At 38.8% G+C, this 18,497-nt stretch overlaps 1 protein-coding gene across 1 annotated transcript in view; it reads right to left on the bottom strand.

Annotated features, from left to right (window-relative positions):
* The window catches only part of LAMA1 (laminin subunit alpha 1), a 194,307-nt gene that overhangs the window by 116,144 nt on the left and 59,666 nt on the right, over positions 1-18,497 (bottom strand). The window contains exons 4-10 of the mRNA XM_049901444.1: positions 17,254-17,496; positions 16,115-16,294; positions 13,456-13,545; positions 4,794-4,911; positions 4,019-4,197; positions 3,030-3,135; positions 997-1,157 (exon numbers count right to left, since the gene is read on the bottom strand). Coding sequence (XP_049757401.1) covers positions 997-1,157; positions 3,030-3,135; positions 4,019-4,197; positions 4,794-4,911; positions 13,456-13,545; positions 16,115-16,294; positions 17,254-17,496 — 1,077 coding nt within the window. The remainder of the gene's footprint in view (positions 1-996; positions 1,158-3,029; positions 3,136-4,018; positions 4,198-4,793; positions 4,912-13,455; positions 13,546-16,114; positions 16,295-17,253; positions 17,497-18,497) is intronic.

Genomic DNA, 18,497 nt, shown 5'->3' with positions numbered 1-18,497 from the left:
TAAAATCTCTGGACACTGAAGCTCAGGTGAGCTTCCCTGGTCAACAAACTGTGTATATTGTCACATATCAACGTGACAATATGAAAGGGAGGGAGATGCCTCCTGAGGACAAGGAAGCTTCATGTTCGGGACCCTCCCATATCTCGCCCTATTTGTCTCTCCCTTTGGCTGGTCCTGATTTGTATCTTTTTGCTATAATAAAACTATAATCATAAGTATAGTGCTTTCGGAGTTCTGTGAGTCATTCTAATGAGTTATCAAACCTGGGGATGGTCTCAGATTTTTAGCCAACTGGTCAGAAACGAAGGTGGCTCTGGGGGCCCCCAAACTTGCAGCTGGTGTCTGAGGTAAGGACAGTCTTGTGCAGAACTGTGCCCCTAGACTGTGCAGTTTGGCAAAGGCACTGCCGTCATATACAAAACGTGCCTACGTAATCTGCTTACGTGGAAATAATAATCACACAAGGTACAACAGGAAGCCCTAGGCATAACTGGGAGAATTGATATGAGCACCATATTGCCAAGTCAAACATCTCACTGATACCAGTTTAATGCATTTCTTATAATGATTCAATTCCTTTTTAAGAGGAACCCAAAATCACGTATCTGCCTTTAATTAATGTTCTCAGAAATCTAGCATTTATCTGGTTCTCCTCTACATACGAAATTGGAAAGGCTGTCACGGAAGAGATGAGTTATAAACCAAGGCCTAAAAAAATGATACACTATGCTTGTCTTCATCTAAAGTCACAGAAATGCCTCTAGAATATATGGCCAGTGCTCACAGGTCCCCAAAAAGAAAACCAGGTGCCATGGAAGTCCAAGGACATCTAATACAGCCAGCTCATTATGACAGAATGCCAGCTTCTCAGGAAGGTATGGGGGGAAGGGGTGTTCTGCTTTAACCTTACTGCTTTGCTCGAGAACAGATCATCCAAGCCAAAGCCTCCAAGGAAGTGCAAGGGTCTCTGACCTTTCGCCGTGGCCTCACACGTACCTTGCAGGCACAAGGCTCTGTGCAGGGGTCATCGTTCACACTGCCGGCCGGACTGCACTCACAGCGAACACAGTGGGGGTAACCCTTATAGCCAAATTGGCAACGATCACATTTTTCTCCTGCATAACCTTCCCTACATGGACACTGACCTGGCCACTTCCCTGAAAAGAAACAAATGGCAATGACCAAACATGAAGATAAAAGAGGCTTAAATCAGGGGTCAGCAAACTCTTTCTATAAAGAGTATATATTTTAGGCTTTTGACCACAGAGTCTTAGTTTGCCAGATTTGGCCCACAGGCCACAGTCTGCAATCCCTGGTTTAAAGAAAGAAAACAGAAATGAAAAGCGCATAGACTGGTGGGAATGCAAAATGTAAATATAAAACATAAAATGGTGCAACAACTTTGGAAAACTATTTGGCAGTTTTTCAGAATGTTAAGCAGAGAGTTACCATATAGCCCAACGATTCCACTCCTAGATATACACCTAAGAAAAATGAAAACATATGTCCACACAAAAACTTACACCTGAATGCTCATAGCAGCATTATTCATAATAGCAAAAAAGTGGACATACTCAAAAGCCCATTAACTGATGAATGGATGAATCACTGTGGCATCTCCATGCAACTGAATAATTATTTGACAATAAAAAAGAAATGAAGTAGTGACAGATGCTACAACATAGATGAACCTTAAAAACACTGCACTAAGTAAAAGAAACCAGTCACAAAAGGTCGTATGTTTTATGGTCCCATTTACATGAAATGTCCTGAACAAGAAAATCTATAGAGACAGAAAGTAGATTAGTGGTCAAGGGTAGCTGTCATCATCATCATCCTCATCTCATTACCAGCAGCCTGTGAGATCACTTCAACTCAGTGATTCACGCTCCACGCTCTTGATGGGCCCTCATTGTTGACACATCCTTCCTGGCTGCTCAATGCCCATTTTAACTGCCACTGCCTGAGAATTGGATGCGAGTCACAGGATCCTTTGAACAGATGCAACTTATTCGGGAGACAGGTATTTGCAAGTCCATTTGCCAGCTTTTGATATAGGAAGAACGCTGACATTTACGAAGTTAACTGGAGGATTTGCTTGCTTTGTGAGAGGTTGAAGGCAAAAGCTCCAGTGTGTCTTCTAAGAGCTAAAACCAGCAATTGCCATTGATCATGCTCTACATACAGTTTAAACTCAGCCTTATCTTCTTTCATCAAATACTCAGTAATCTGCTTAAATGTCATTTCATCACCCTGATGTTGCCAGCTTCATACCCTGTACCCCTGCAATCACGACAACTGACTCTGCTTTATGCTCATGGCCAGGGACAGATTACCAAATAAGCAAGTTAGGCACAGGTTACTTGTACTTACTTACTAATCTGAAGCACACAGTTTCATCAAAGATGTGGTGAAACGCATGTGAAATTGTGCACTACCGATTAGTAAGTAAACACAATTAAGCCTGTGCATATCTGGCTTACTGGAGGCCTGTGTGTACCTTGCTTTCTGGAAGGCTGTGTGCATCTTGCTTTGTGGTTCATCCGCCCCTACTCATGGCACTTGTACCTTTCTGGCATCATATCCCCATGGTCTTGCTTGTTTAGTGCTGGACTGTGAGCAGGGACTTTGATTTTCTTGTTCACGTATGGACTCCTAGCAGGGGCCTATCTATACACAATAGCTCCTGTGGCAATTAGTTTTAAATTGCTGAATGATCTCTCATAGCTGGGGATAGAAACTGCGATGGCCAATAGAAACTGTTCATTCCCACCCCTCCTCAAGCAGCGCCCAAGGCACATTCCTGCCAGCCATGCCTTAGTTACACCCCTAATGCCTAGGTCATAGAAAACTGCCTGACATACAGCAGGTGCTCGGTAAATACTGGCAAACAAAAGAATCAACAGAATTCATATCACCAAATTACTACACAAAATCACCAAATTACTACCCAATGGTAATACTTCCACTTGGTTCAAATCTTCCTCCCCAAAATCACTTAGCAGCACAGAAGTGAATCAAGTACTTACCATTGTGTGAGTCAGAATGGAGGTCATCCTTAATACAGACAGAACTGAGGGACCCCACGGAGTCACAGTCACAGGGATGGCAAGGGTTATCCTCATAAGGTGAAACCTGAAAGGCAGGGGTTGTCCTGGATTATTTTACTAGAAACAGCAGCAATATCAGTTAAAATATCAAAAATAATATTAACGACAAGGCATCTGGTTTTTATTCAAGATGTGATTATTACAATGATTTTGTGGCCCAAAGGCTGTAGGTTTCAGGAAGATAAGGTGATCTTAAGCTGGGAAGCCTCAGATATCTCTTTGGTGGTGACAGCTGTTAGCATCATTAGCAAAGCATGAGCCTTTCCCATTACCACAGCTACCTCTCTCTGCTACCTGTCAGAGACTTACTCTAAGCATCACCTGTAATCAGACTGGGAACTCCTGGGTGGTGCACATGGTTACAGCACTTGGCTGCTCGAGCCTACCCAGAGGTGCCTCATAAGAAAGCCCTGACAATCTACTTCTGAAAAGTTAACCATTGAAAACTCCATGGAGCACAGTTCTACTGTGACACAAATGGAGCTGTCATGAGTTGGAACCAACTCAATGACAACTGGTTTTGTAATTGGACCAGCACAGGAGCCCATGTAACAACCCCACATCAACCTAACTGAGGATTTACTAAGCACCTCCTATGGGCAAGACACCATTGCTTTAGTTGTTGGTTGAACGTTCATGTCTACAGTTAGTACTACAAAACCTGATTTACCTACGTAATGTGTCCAGGAATTCATGTTAAATCATAAGTGGAAGTCCTACTTTGAGCAAGAAAATAGGACAGATAGAATAGGAAATAGATATCTGAAGAATATAACTAGTGTAAGAACATGAATGAAATATTACAAAAGGAAATGAGTCTCTAATACTGAGGTCGAGAGCTGGCTAAGTATCATTTTCATGCCTGGAAAGAAGATGAAGCTTAGTTAATGGTTAAGAAATACTCTTACTTTGTGTGGTCTGTAATACCCATCAATACAGGTTTCACAGTTGATCCCCATGGTGTTCTGTTGGCAGTTTATACAAACTCCTCCTCCTTGGAACTGTCCAGCAGTATTCAAACTTCTCTGCTGATTTGCAACATTTTCATCATAGTAACAGTCCTTGGCTTTACTGTGACAATTACACTCTAGGAGAATATTTTAACATGTCAATTAACATGCATAGGCTGTCCTATACAGAGAAAGTCCTTCCCTCCCTAAGTACATTTCCTTGGCTATAAATTAAGCTAAAATTCTAGAATAAATCATTTCAATACGATATTGGCCATCTTATGGAGGGTGATTGGGAAGAGCTGTCAAAGTTGTAAATGTGCATTCTCGTTTGATTCAGCAACCATCTTCTGTGATTGTAAACATTTGCACATTTATAAATGGCATTACACCACTGTGTAAACAAAAGATTAATAACGAAATATTCATTGCTAGGGAACTGTTTAAATAAATTATATTAAATCCACAAAATGGAACTCGGTGCCACTGTTTCTAGAAACAGCATTTCCTATCACCTTAATAGCAAACTCTGTAAATAGACAAAATAGCAAATCTATAAATATGCAGTTAAATCTCACTAGTTCAAACTTTACAAGGTAATCAGCAGCTTTAGGAACTATTTGAATTTCTGAGAAAAGAAGTTATCTACTAATTACAAAAGCTAAGTCACTGTAAAATGAAATATATTAAGGTGGGGGGGACCCTACATTCTCCAAAATCTATTCATAATTACCTTCACATGTGTTGCCAGAAGAAACGGTCCCAGGTCTCCAGGGCTGCTGATGGTATCCAGGACAACACTTATTGCAACTCTCCCCACAGGTATTATGTTCACATTGGCACTGTAGTTTCTAAACAGAAAGGAACACAACATTTAATCAAAAACTTTACCTGCATATTTTTCTGTGAGTTTTTTAAAACAGAATCTATCACAGTCAATTATGTGGCAAGACTTCACAGTTGAGGACACATGGCAATGCAAAGCAAAAGACATTTAATTTTTAGAGAAAAAATGTATACACACAACCTATGTACAAACCAGAGTGGGGAGAAATAAGGTGAAACTAAAATAAGGATTACTTAATTCTTTAAAAAGGGACATGGACTTAACGGTTTGTAAGCTCCTATTGATAATTTTCTTCATGTTGACCTAGATATTTTTCAGCATCAATAAGGGGATAGTGCCAAAGATTGGGGGAAAAAAAATGCAAGAAGTAACATGAGTCGTCTAAAAGAAGGGGGGTAGTTAAGTGTCCTATTGACACTTAACATTATACTAAAACAAAGAAACTTTATTTTATCTTCATTTAATACCACAAGAGAGTAAGAGGGAGAAAATGAGAGAATGGAAATACTCCTTAAAAAAAACTATATATAATTTATAACTGCACATTTTTTTGCTTGACTGTCTTATAGAAGGAAGGGTTTCAAAATTCATAACAGGGATTTAATTAGAAATATTTGCTCAAAACACAGCAAAATAAAATTTCTAAAACATCAGTTAATTTGAAAAAATTTTTTTTGCATCATGATTTTATATCTTTCAACATTTTCCCTGAATAAATTTTTTAAAAACAGAAATGTAGAGAGGTGGGGCCAAGACGGTGGAAAAACCAGATGCTTCCCGTGATCCCTCTTACAACAAAGACCCCCCTGCAAAAAAGTGAAACGATTATATGTATGACAAGCTAGGAGGCATGAACATCAAAGGCAAAGTAAGAAAACAGACTGAGCGGCTGAGGGGGGGAGAGACGGTTCAGAAGTGGAGAGGCGACCTGAATCGCCAGGATTCCCTTAGGCACCCTTCCCAAGAGTGGCTGCAGCGGGCTGCTGGTAGCATTCGGCCTCAGTTTCCTCAGGGAGAAGCAGCCAGCTGCACAGCCTGCTCACACCTCTGGAACCAGAGAAGAATGGCACTCTCTGCAGAAGCTAAATACTTGTGTGTATTTTGCTGTACCACCTGCCCCTAAGCCGGCTTCAGAGGCTGTTGATTTCCCTGGGCCTGAGCTAGGTCCTGCTGACTGCCAGGAACCATTCTCCCAGCCTTGGAGAAGGAATTTGTAATTGGGGGAAAAGGTAATTTGCCAGCTCCACTAACCTGGGGAGCTGAGGACAGAAGCGGCTCCTGTCCAAGCATAAATGGTCCATGGACACTGAATACCTTTCCCCCCTGCATGGACCTCTGTGGACCTATTTCGGGAAAACAGGTCATAGTTGGCAGACTGCAACTGTTTCAGCTGTGTGGTGGAGAAGTGTGTATTTGATATTTGACACCACTTTGCCTATTAAAGAGGGTCCTCACCTACCCAATCAGGGGCCTAAGACAGGTAGCTCCACTCAGGTCACCGAGCCACCCACGACAGGGGTCAAAGGATAACTGGTACCTCCCAGTCCTTACCACCAAAAGAACTGGGTGCCCATAGTTCATCTGCAGAACCCACCCACCTGTACGTTCTAGGGAAGAGGGACGCACTTTCCTCAGAGACCCTTGGGGGACGATTCTCATCCGTCTGTCTTATTCAGAGCTTGACCCCCTGCTGCAACAAGATACTGGTATGTACACCAATCACTCCTGCCCCTCAGACTGTAGGACAGAGCCTGTACCATACACTTGATGACCAGCTACCTGGACACTGGAGCTGAATCCATACAAGGAAAGTGAATGGACTCCTAGACTGGTATACCTGATAACAGCTCTAGCTATCTGAAGACAGGATGTCAGAGGTCCAAAGGTGAAAATAATCAACCTAGCTCACTCAAGCAACCCATTTCGGCATATCAAAACAAAACAAAGAAGCTAGGATACAGTAAGCAAACATAAAATAAACTAATACAATAACTTATAGATGGCTCGGAGACAAAAGTCTATATCAAATCACATAAAGAAACAGATCATGATTGTTTCAACAAGCTCTCAAAACAAAGAATCAAGGGATCTTCTAGGTGAAAGCGCTTCCCTGGAATTACCAGATGCAGAATACAAAAGGTTAATATACAGAACCTTTCAAGACATCAGGGAGGAAATCAGGCAATACGCAGAAGCAGCCAAGGAACACACAGATAAAACAGTTAAAAAAAATAAAAAGGTTATTTAAGAACACAATGAAAAATTTAATAAGCTGCAAGAATTCATAAAGACAGCAATCAGAAATTCAGAACATTAACAATCAAATTGCAGAATTAGATAACTCAATAGAAAGTCAGAGGAGCAGAATTGAGAAAGTGGGAGGCAGAATTGGTGAGATTGAAGATAAAACACTTGGTACCAATATATCTGAAGAAAAATCAGACAAAGGAATTTCAAAAAATGAAGAAACCCTAAAAATAATGTGGTACGATAACAAGAGAAATAACCTATGAGTGACTGGAGTACCAGAACGGGGCGGGGGGGGGGGGATAACAGAAAACACAGAGAAAATTGTTGAACATTTGTTGGCAGTAAACTTCCCTGATATTCTGAAAGATGAGAAGATATCTATCCAAGATGCTCATCGAACTCCACATAAGCTAGATCTCAAAAGAAAATCACCAAAACATATTATACTGAAACTTGTCAAAACCAAAGATAAAGAGAGAATTTTAAGAGAGGCTAGGGATAAATGAAAAGTCACCTACAAAGGAGAGTCAATAAGAAGCTCGGACTACTCCACAGAAACCATGCAGGCAAGAATGCAATGGGTTGAGTTATATAAGGCATTGAAGAAAAAAAACTGCCAGATAAGAATCATATATCCAGGAAAACTATCTATCAAATATGAAGGTGAAATTAGGACATTTCCAGATAAACAGAAATTCAGGGAATTTGTAAAAAACAAACCAAAACTACAAGAAATCCTAAAGGGAGTTCTTTGGTTAGAAAATCAGTAATATCAGGTATCAACCCAAGACTAGAACACTGGACAGACCAATCAGATGTCAACCCAGACAGGAAAGTCACAAAAATAAATCAAGATTAAAAAATGCTCAAAACAGGGAAACAGTGATGTTATTATGTAAAAGAAGACATTAAAAAAAAGGGGGGACTAAGAAATGTAGTCATAGATCTTTCATATAGAAAGACAAGGCAACATAAAGAAATAAAGATTATGTTTAAGCTTAGAAAAATACGGGTAAATATTAAGGTAACCACAAGGAGGCTAACTATCCTACACAGCAAAATAAAATACCAGAAAAAAATAGAGATTCAGAATAAACAATATCAACAACAATGAATAAGAGGAAATGCAATATATACTGATAAACTACTCAGCACAAAAAATTAAGTGGGAAAAAGAAACTGTCAACAACACACAAAAAAGACATCAAAATGACAGGACTAAATTCATACTTATCCATAATTACACTGAATGTAAATGGATGAAATACACCAAAAAAGAGACAGAGAGGGTCAGAATGGAAAGAAGAACACGATCACTCTATATGTTGCCTACAAGAGGCACATCTTAGACTTAGAGACACAAACTAAAACTCAAAGGATGAAAAAAAATATATCAAGCAAACAACAATCAAAAAAGAGCAAGAGTGGCAATATTAATTTCTGACAAAATAGACGTTAAAGTTAAATCCACCACAAAGGATAAGGAAGGACACTATATAATGATTAAAGGGACAATATATCGGGAGGATGTAACCACAATAAATATTTATGCGCCCAATGATAGGGCTTCAAGATACATAAAACAAACTCTAACAGCATTGAAAAGTGAGCTAGAAAGTGCCACAATTGTAGTAGGAGATGTTAACACACCACTTTCGGTGAAGGAAAGCACATCCAGAAAGAAGCTCAATAAAGACATGGAAGACCTAAATGCCACAATCAACCAACTTGACCTCACAGACATATACAGAACACTCCACCCAACAGCAGCCAAGTATACTTTCTTTTCTAGTGCACATGGAACATTCTCTAGAATAGATGACATATTAGGTCATAAAGCAAGCCTTAGCAGAATCCAAAACACTGAAATATTACAAAGCATCTTCTCTGACCATAAGGTCATAAAAGTAGACAACAGTAACAGAAAAACTGGGGAAAAGAAATCACATACTTGGAAACTGAACAATGCCTTGGTCAAAAAAGACTGGGTTATAGAAGACATTAAGGATGGAATAAAGAAATTCACAGAATCCAATGAGAATGAAAACACTTCCCATCAGAACCTTTGGGACACAGCGAAAGCAGTGCTCAGAGGCCAATTTATATCATACAAAAAGAACAAAGGGCCAAAATTAAAGAATTATCTCCACAACTTGAACAAATAGAAAAAGAGCAACAAAAGAAACCCTCAGGCACCAGAAGAAAGCAAATAATAAAAAATTAGAGCACAATTAAATGAAATAGAAAACAGAAAACAATTGAAAGAATTAACAAGACCAAAAGCTGGTTCTCTGAAAAAAATCAACAGAATTGATAAACCATTGGCCAAACTGCCAAAAGAAGAACAGGAGAGAAGCAAATAACCCGAATAAGAAACAAAACAAAACAAAAAAAAGAAACGAGATGGGCAATATTACAACAGAACCAACTGAAATTAAATGAATCAAATCAGATTGCTATGAAAAATTGTACTCTAACAAATTTGAAAACCTAGAAGAAATGGATAGATTCCTAGAAACACATTACCTACCTGAACTGACACAAACAGAGGTAGAACAACTAAATAGACCCATAACAAAAGAAGAGATTGAAAAGGTAATCAAAAAGCTCCCAACAAAAAAAAAGCCCTGGCCCGGACAGCTTCACTGCAGAGTTCTACCAGACTTTCAGAGAAGAGTTAACACCACTACTACTAAAGGTATTTCAGAGCATAGAAAATGACGGAATACTACCAAACTCATTCTACGAAGCCACCATACCCCTGATACCTAAACCAGGTAAAAGACACCACAAAAAAGAAAATTACAGACCTATATTCCTCATGAATGTAGATGTAAAAATCCTCAACAGAATTCTAGCCAATAGAATTCAACAACATATCAAAAAAATAACTCACCATGACCATGTGAGATTTATATCGGGTATGCAGGGATGGTTCAACATCAGAAAAACAATTAATGTAATCCGTCATATAAATAAAACAAAAGACAAGAATGGCAAAATTTTATCAATTGATGCAGAAAAGGCATTTGACAATGTCCGATACCTTTTCATGATAAAATCTCTCAGCAAAATAGGAATAGAAGGAAAATTTCTCAACATAATAAAAGGCATTTATGCAAAGCCAGCTGCCAACATCATCCTAAATGGAGAGACTCTGGAAGCATTCCCCTTGAGATACAGAAGCATTCCCCTTGAGATAGAGAACCAGACAAGGATGCCTATTATCACCGCTCTTATTCAACATTGTGCTGGAGGTTGTAGCCAGAGCAATTAGGCTAGATAAAGAAATAAAGGGCATCCAGGTTGGCAAGGAAGAAGTAAAAGTATCTGTATGTGCAGACGACATTATCTTATACACAGAAAACCCTAGAGAATCCTCGAGAAAACTACTGAAGTTAATAGAAGAGTTCAGCAGCGTATGAGGATACAAGATGAACACACAGAATCAGCTGGATTCCTCTACACCAACAAAAAGAACATCGAAGAGGAAATCACCAAATCAATACCATTTATAGTAGCCCCCAAGAAGAAACCCTGGAAAACCTGGTGGTATAGAGGTTAAGTGCTACGGCTGCTAACCAAGAGGTCGGCAGTTCAAATCGGCCAGGTGCTCCTTGGAAACTCTATCGGGCGGTTCCACTCTGTCCTATAGGGTCAGTATGAGTTGGAATCGACTCAATGGCAGTGGGTTCCTTTTTTTTTTTTGGTCCCAAGAAGAAATAAATCTCAATAGAGATGCAAAAGACCTATACAAAGAAAACTACAAGACACTACTGCACCAAACCAAAAGAGACCTACAAAAGTGGAAAAACATACCTTGTGCATGGATAGGAAGACTTAACATTGTAAAAATATCTATGCTACTAAAAGCCATCTATAGATACAATGCAATTCCGATCCAAATTCCAATGACATTTTTTAATGAGATGGAGAAACAAATCACCAACTTCATATGGAAGAGAAAGAGGCCCTGGATAAGTAAAGCATTACTGAAAAAAATAACAACAAGGTGGGGGTCCTTACTCTACCTGATTTTAGAACCTATTATACCAACACCGTAGTCAAAATAGCCTGGTACTGGTACAACAACAAATACATAGACCAATGGAACAGAATTGAGAATCCAGACATAAATCCATCCACATATGACCAGTTGATATTTGACAAAGGCCCAAAGTCAGTTAAATGGGGAATACATAGTTTAACAAATGGTGCTGGCAGAACTGGATATCCATCTGCAAAAAAATGAAACAAGACCCATACCTCACTCCATGAACAAAAATGAACTCAAAATGCATCAGAGATATAAATATAAAATGATAAAAATCATGGAAGAAAAAATAGAGACAAGGTTAGGAGCCCGAATACATGACATAAACAGTATACAAAACATTACCAACAATGCAGAAGAGAAAGTAGATAACTGGGAGCTCCTAAAAATCAAACGCCTATGCTCATCCAAAGACTTCACCAAAAGAGTAAAAAGATTACCTACGGACTGGGAAAAAGATTCCAGTCAGTGCCTGATCTCTAAAATCTACATGATACTGCAAAAACTCAACTACAAAAAGACAGACAACCCAATTAAAAAATGGGCAAAGGATATGAACAGGCACTTCACTAAAGAAGACATCCAGCTAGCGAACAAATAACATGAGGAAATGCTCACGATCATTAGCCATAAGAGAAATGAAATTCAAAACTACAATGAGATTCCACCTCACTCCAACAAGGCTGGCATTAATTAAAAAAAACACAAAATAATAAATATTGGAGAGGTAGTGGGGAGTCTGGAACACTTATACACTGCTGGTGGGAATGTAAAATGGTACAACCACTTTGGAAATCGATTTGGTGCTTCCTTAAAAAGCTAGAAATAGAACTATCACATGATCCAGCAATCCCACTCTTTGGAATATATCCTAGAGAAATAAGAGCCTTTACATGAACAGATATATATGCACACCCATGTTCATCGCAGCACTGTTTACAATAGCAAAAAGATGGAATCAACCAAGGTGCCTGTCGACAGATGAATGGATAAATAAATTATGGTATATTCACACAATGGAATACTATGCATCGATAAAGAACAATGATAAATTCGTGAAACATTTCATAACATGGAAGAATCTGGAAGGCATTATGCTGAGTGAAATTAGTCAGCTGCAAAAGGACAAATATTGTTTAAGACAACTATTATAAGAACTCGAGAAATAGTTTAAACATAGAAGAAAATATTCTTTGATAGTTTGGGGGGGAGGGAAGCAAGGAGGGAGAGGGGTTTTCGCTAATTAGATAGTAATAAGAACTATTTTAGGTGAAGGGAAAGACAACAGACAATACAGGAGAGGTCAGCACAACTGGACTAAACCAAAAGCAAAGAAGTTTCCTGAATAATCGGAATGCTTCTAAGGCCAGTGTAGCAGGGGTGTGGGTTTGGAGACCATGGTTTTAGGGGACATCTAAGTCAATTGGCATAATAAAATCTATTAAGAAAACATTCTGCATCCCACTTTGGAGAGTGGCGTCTAGGGTCTTAAATGTTAGCAAGCGGTCATCTAAGATCATCAATTGGTCTCAACCCACCTGGAGTAAAGGAGAATGAAGAACACCAAAGACAGAAGGTAATTATGAGCCCAGGAGACAGAAAGGGCCACATAAACAAGAAACTACATCAGCCTGAGACCAGAAGAGCTAGATGGTGCCTGGCTACAACCGATGACTGCCATGACAGGGAACACAACAGAGAACCCCTAAGGGAGCAGGAAAGCAGTGGGATGCAGACCCCAGATTCTCATAAAAAGACCATACTTAATGGTCTGAGACTAGAAGGACCCCAGTGGTCATGGCCCCCAGACCTTCTCTCAGCCCAAGACAGGAACCATTCCCAAAGCCAACTCTCCAGACTGGACAATGGGATAGAAAATGATGCTGGCAAAGAATGAGCTCCTTGGATCAAGTAGACACACGAGACTTTGTTGGCATCTCCTGCGTGGAGGGGAGATGAGAGGCCAGAGGGGGTCAGAAGCTGGCCAAATAGACACGAAAAGGGAGAGTGGAGGAAATGAGTGTACTGCCTCATTAGGGGGAGAGCAATTAGGACTATATAACAAGGTGTACATAAATTTTTGTATGAGAGACTGACTTGATTTGTAAACTTTCACTTAAAGCACAATAAAAAAAGAAAAAAAAAGATTGTATGAGGACAAAAAAAGAACAAAAGAGTAATGTAAACAGTATAGCCGAACTCCTATTTTGAAGATTTAGTAAAATGTAAAACACTAGAACTCACCTTTGTAGTCTCATCCCATGGACAGCTACTGGCATGGCCATAGCAAATGCACATCCCTCCAATGGAAATGTCTTTTATTGAATAGTAATACTTGGGAAAAAGAAAGTTACAAAGAAAAAATAAAACCTCTCATATTTCAGTGAAAAGAAAATGTTAACCGTCCAACAAATATCTCAGGTGTTTTAAGAGTTCATATTGGTCATTTAAAATATAATTAGACATACATTTTAAGTTATATTTAATGCAGAAAGAATCCTTATGCTTTATAAAAATAAATAATGCTCAAATTAGCTCAAAAACAGAAACTAAAGGAATCTAAATGAATTTCCCAACATGGCTGCATCTTAAACCCAGGCAATCATCTTTAGAACCCAATCTATTGAAAACATTAACAAATTATTAGCAAAATGAATGCAGTAATGTATATATAAAGGATAATACATCATGGCAGAGTAGGATTTATTCCAGGGGTACAAAGTTAGTGAAACATACAATAAATAAATAATTGTTAACTGTCACTTTAACAGGTTTGAGGAGAAAAATAGTATGATCACAGAACTCAACAGGATTCATTAAAAAAACTCAGAAGTAGAAGAGAATTTCTTCAGCCTGAGAAACGACATCTATGGAAAGTCCACAGCTAACAGTGAAATATAAAACGGTCTCCTCCTAAAATTTGCTCTTATCACTTCTATTCAACATTCTATGGGTGATATCAGCCAGTATTATCCAAAAATAAAAAAGAAAGAAATCAAAGAAACACACACACATTGTCCAGTAAGAGTAAACTGTCATTTTTCATAGATGACATGACTGTATACATAGAAAATTCTAGGGAATCTACAAAATGGCTACAAGAAAAAACAAGGGAATTTATCAAGGTCACGATATATAAAATCAATGAACAAAAATGAGCTGTACTTCTATATACTAGCAATGAACAAATGGAAAGTAAAAATTAAAAAGCAATCTACTAACACTAGCATGTAAAAACATAAAACACTTAAGAATGAACTAAACAGAAGAAGCACAGAACTTTTACAAATAAACAATTAAACACTGGTAAGAGGAATTTAAAAAGACCTAGCTAAGTGGAGAGAGGTAGTATGCTCACGGATTGGATGACTCAATATTGTTAAAATGTCAATTCTTCCCAAAATGATCAATAGAATCATTGGAATCCCACTGAAAATCCTAGCAGGCCTTTTTTTTTTTTAAATAGAAATTGACAAAATGATTATAACATTTATAATGAAATACAAACCAAACCTGTTGCCATCAAGTCAATTCCAACTCATAGCAACCCTGTAGGACAGAGCACAACTGCCCTATAGGGTTTCCAAGGAGTGGCTGGTGAATTCAAACTGCCAACCTTTCGGTTGGCAACCGAGCTGTTAACCACTGTGCTGCCAGGGCTCCAAACAAAATACGAGGAGCCCAGAATAGCCAAAACAATCTTAAAAGAGACCAAGTTATAGGATAACAGTAACTGGCCTCAAGAGTTACTAAAGCCACAGTAATAAAGTTTGGTATTGGTATAAGGATAGAAAAATAGATCCATGAAACAGTATAAACTCTAGACACACAATAATAAAGTCAAATAATTTCAATAACAGTACCAAAGCAATTTAATGAGGAAAAGGAAACTATTTTAACAAATGGTGCTGGAACAGCTGTATGTATAAGTTGGGGAGGGGGGCAAACCTTGACCCTTATCTTCCACCAAACACGAAAATTAACCTGAGATGGGTCATAGATGTAAAAGCTAAAACTACAAAACTACTAGAAGAAAACATACGAGAAAATCTTTGTGAAGTTTTATAGCAAATATTTTTCAGAGAGGACACAAACATGATATATGTTGTGAATATCTGACAAAGGACTTATATGCAAAATACGTAAAAACATTGCATAGCTCAGAATTAAGAAAACATAAATTTGATTAGATACCAAAAAAAATTGATTAGATACCAAAAGCACATGTGGAACATTAGTCATCAGGGAATACAAGCTCATGTCACAAGGAGATGCCACTACACACGCATTTAGAATGGCTCAACTGGGAATGACTAACACCATCAAACATCTGACAGTACGTGGTACAAGGAGAGCTCTCGCACCTTGCTGCTCTGACTGTAAAATGGTGTAGCTACTTTTGTGAAAGGTTTAACAGTTTCTTAAAAAATTAAACACACAGCTACCCTAAAATTCAGAATTCTACTTCTATGTTATACAAGGGATATGAAAATATTTGTCCATATAAGCCTTGTACACTTAATTATTGACTTAAAATCTGTATATTTTCCTGAATATCAACTGTATGTCAAATTTTTACATTTTCCTTTAAGTGAAAAAAAAATTAAAACCCTCCTTTACTGAAGGTCAGCTATAGAAACAGACTACAATGTGAAGAACAACGGCCGCTACGTTCACCACACCATGGCATCTGGGGAACGGGGTGGAGGGGAGGGGACCGAGGACATGAGGTCAGCAGCATCATCTGGTTTCAAGCTGGCATTTCTAATAAATCACATGTGATGATCTTCACTAAAATAATGATGTAACAGCAGGGAGGAAAAAAGCCAACCAAAGAGAAAGCATATGTCCCTTAAACAGAATAAACTTGTCACAATCTTCAGGAAAGCTGCCGTGTACTGACCCGTCGTGTAACAATGGGATCCAGATCTTTAGGCTCCCGGTGGCTAAGGGTCATAAGATCTGCATTCAGGGTTCTAATGCGCTGTAAGCGAAGGCGGATGTATCGGGCAGAAGTAAATTCCAGCAACTTGGGTGAAAGGTCATCGGCACTTGGTCTGCCATTGATTAGTGATGTATGAATCTGAAGATAAAGACATCAAAATAAACACATTTCAGTTCTAAGCAAGCAAAAATATAGCCCTGGCCGTTTAACTTCGGGATATAATCTTTATGAAGACACTATCTAAAATGAAAACAGAACTGTGGTCTTGCAGAAATCTCTCACATTTGTGAACAACCATGATCACAACGCATCTTCAATTTATTGATGTTATCCATACCTGTGTCTCGGGGACTGCTGAAAATCTTTTAATAGGACCATTTCCTTCAATGGGGTGAGGATATTTTAACATCTATCAGTATGCTATGACTTCCCTGAAACAAAATCTAAATGCCCTGAATAGACTAGTGAGAGAGCAGGGAAAGTGCTCCAAAGCCTATACTCCTGCTCTCTGTATTAGTTTCTGCTTTTGAAACAGTGCCAGGGCTCACTGCCGAGCTCCTGCGGTGAGCAGCACTTCAGAGAGCTTTTGAGGTCTTATCTCATCAAGCCAGGTGCTGCTAAAGAATGGATTGTTTTAATTGCACTCTGACTTTAATGGAATATGTACATCTGGGTATATAGAGCACTAAGCTGCCATCTCCCAATCCCAACACCCACCAAAGAGAAGGAGAACCTCATGGAGAAAATTGGGAATGCTATCTTTTAGAGGCATTTTCACTCTTTCTTTAATATTTCAGCAAAACAGAAAGGCACTCTAAAGGAGAACCTAATGGAGTGCGTAAATCACAGCCCAGTAAAGACTGAGGAGCCTCCTTGAAGGGAAGAAGTCAATAAGGTAGACTGTATGGTTGTAAAATTAATCATCAGTAGACACTATTCAATGATACTTTAAATATAGTTGGATAATTACAAGAAAGATCATTGAAATCTGTTTCGAGAGAGCTCTATTTTGAGTGGTTAACAGTGACTATGTTAATATGTTAATATGGGGGCTCTAATAGAAAAGAAAAACTACCTCACCAGAGTGGGCACAATACCTCTCCATGCTCAAGAGGCACCAGCCTAGAGTAATATGAGGTGCAGATCACTTCGTCATCTGCCCTGTACGTGGGTGGGCCCCGTCTTGGAGTTATATTGTAACGAGTCAAACACTCTGAGTCGCTGACTGCATAGTACTGCCAGGGGGAGAACTTGGTGCCATCGAGGGAGCGCTCCAAAATCCAGTTCCCAGGTCGAGGGGCATTAGCAGCTTTGATGATGACATATGCGACTTGAAAGACCTGCAATAAAGACACCGGACAATCTCAATCAAGAATCAGCAGCCACTGTTCAAAGCCCAAAGTGCCTCTTGAGAGAACGTTACCGATGATCACCAATGTCTCTTAATACTTCTGACTATAACTGATTGTGAACACTGACCAGAAATATGTCTTGTGAATGTTTTCCTGGTGGCATCTGTATTCAGAATAGAACTCAAAAAGTACTCACAAATAAATGTACATCATTATTAACAGTATTAACATGAACATAAGATCTTGTTTCCAATGTCCTTCTCTATCTGGATCCTAAATGATAGAACTGTATTATAGTACATTAATAGTAGCATTAAACATCTTTATCATAGTCATTTGGAGATAACATATCTGAATATGCAGGAAAAAGTCAGAGTAGAGAGGAAGACAGCAAAATACATGCCTTGTATTTTCATGTCTCAAGCAGGAAAAAGGGGATATAAGTGACCATTAACAGCAAGAGGAAATCAGTCAGACAAAATCTTGGATTTGGAAGAGACCTTTGCACATACCAAGTCCAAAATCCAGCACTAAGAAGGAATCATCTCTCTAACAACCCAGCCCTTCTTGGAACACTTCCAGTGATGGGAAATCCATTAGCTCATAAGACAATGGTTTTATTTTATGACAACTCCCCTTGTTAGAGATTTTTTCTTACCTTGATTCAAAGTCTCCCATAAATTCTACCTAAAAGATGTTAGATTCCACCTTTACTTAACTGCCTGTGAGGTAAAAGACTGACTTTTAAAAAATTTATTGATTTTATTTGTTGTGCTTTAAGTGAAAGTTTACAAATCAAGTCAATCTCTCATACAAAAATTTATGCACACCTTACTATGTACTCCTAGCTACTCTAACCCTAATGTGACAGCACACTCCTCTCCACCCTGTATTCCCTGCATTTATTCATCCAGCTCCTGTCCCCTCTGCCTTCTCACCCTGCCTCCAGACAGGAGCTGCCCACAAAGTCTCATGTGTCTACTTGAGCC

This window comes from Elephas maximus, chromosome 11, assembly GCF_024166365.1.
Source record: "Elephas maximus indicus isolate mEleMax1 chromosome 11, mEleMax1 primary haplotype, whole genome shotgun sequence".
NCBI lineage: Eukaryota > Metazoa > Chordata > Mammalia > Proboscidea > Elephantidae > Elephas > Elephas maximus.
Note: the sequence above shows the minus strand (reverse complement) of the source record. Positions and strands in the feature narration are given on the sequence as shown.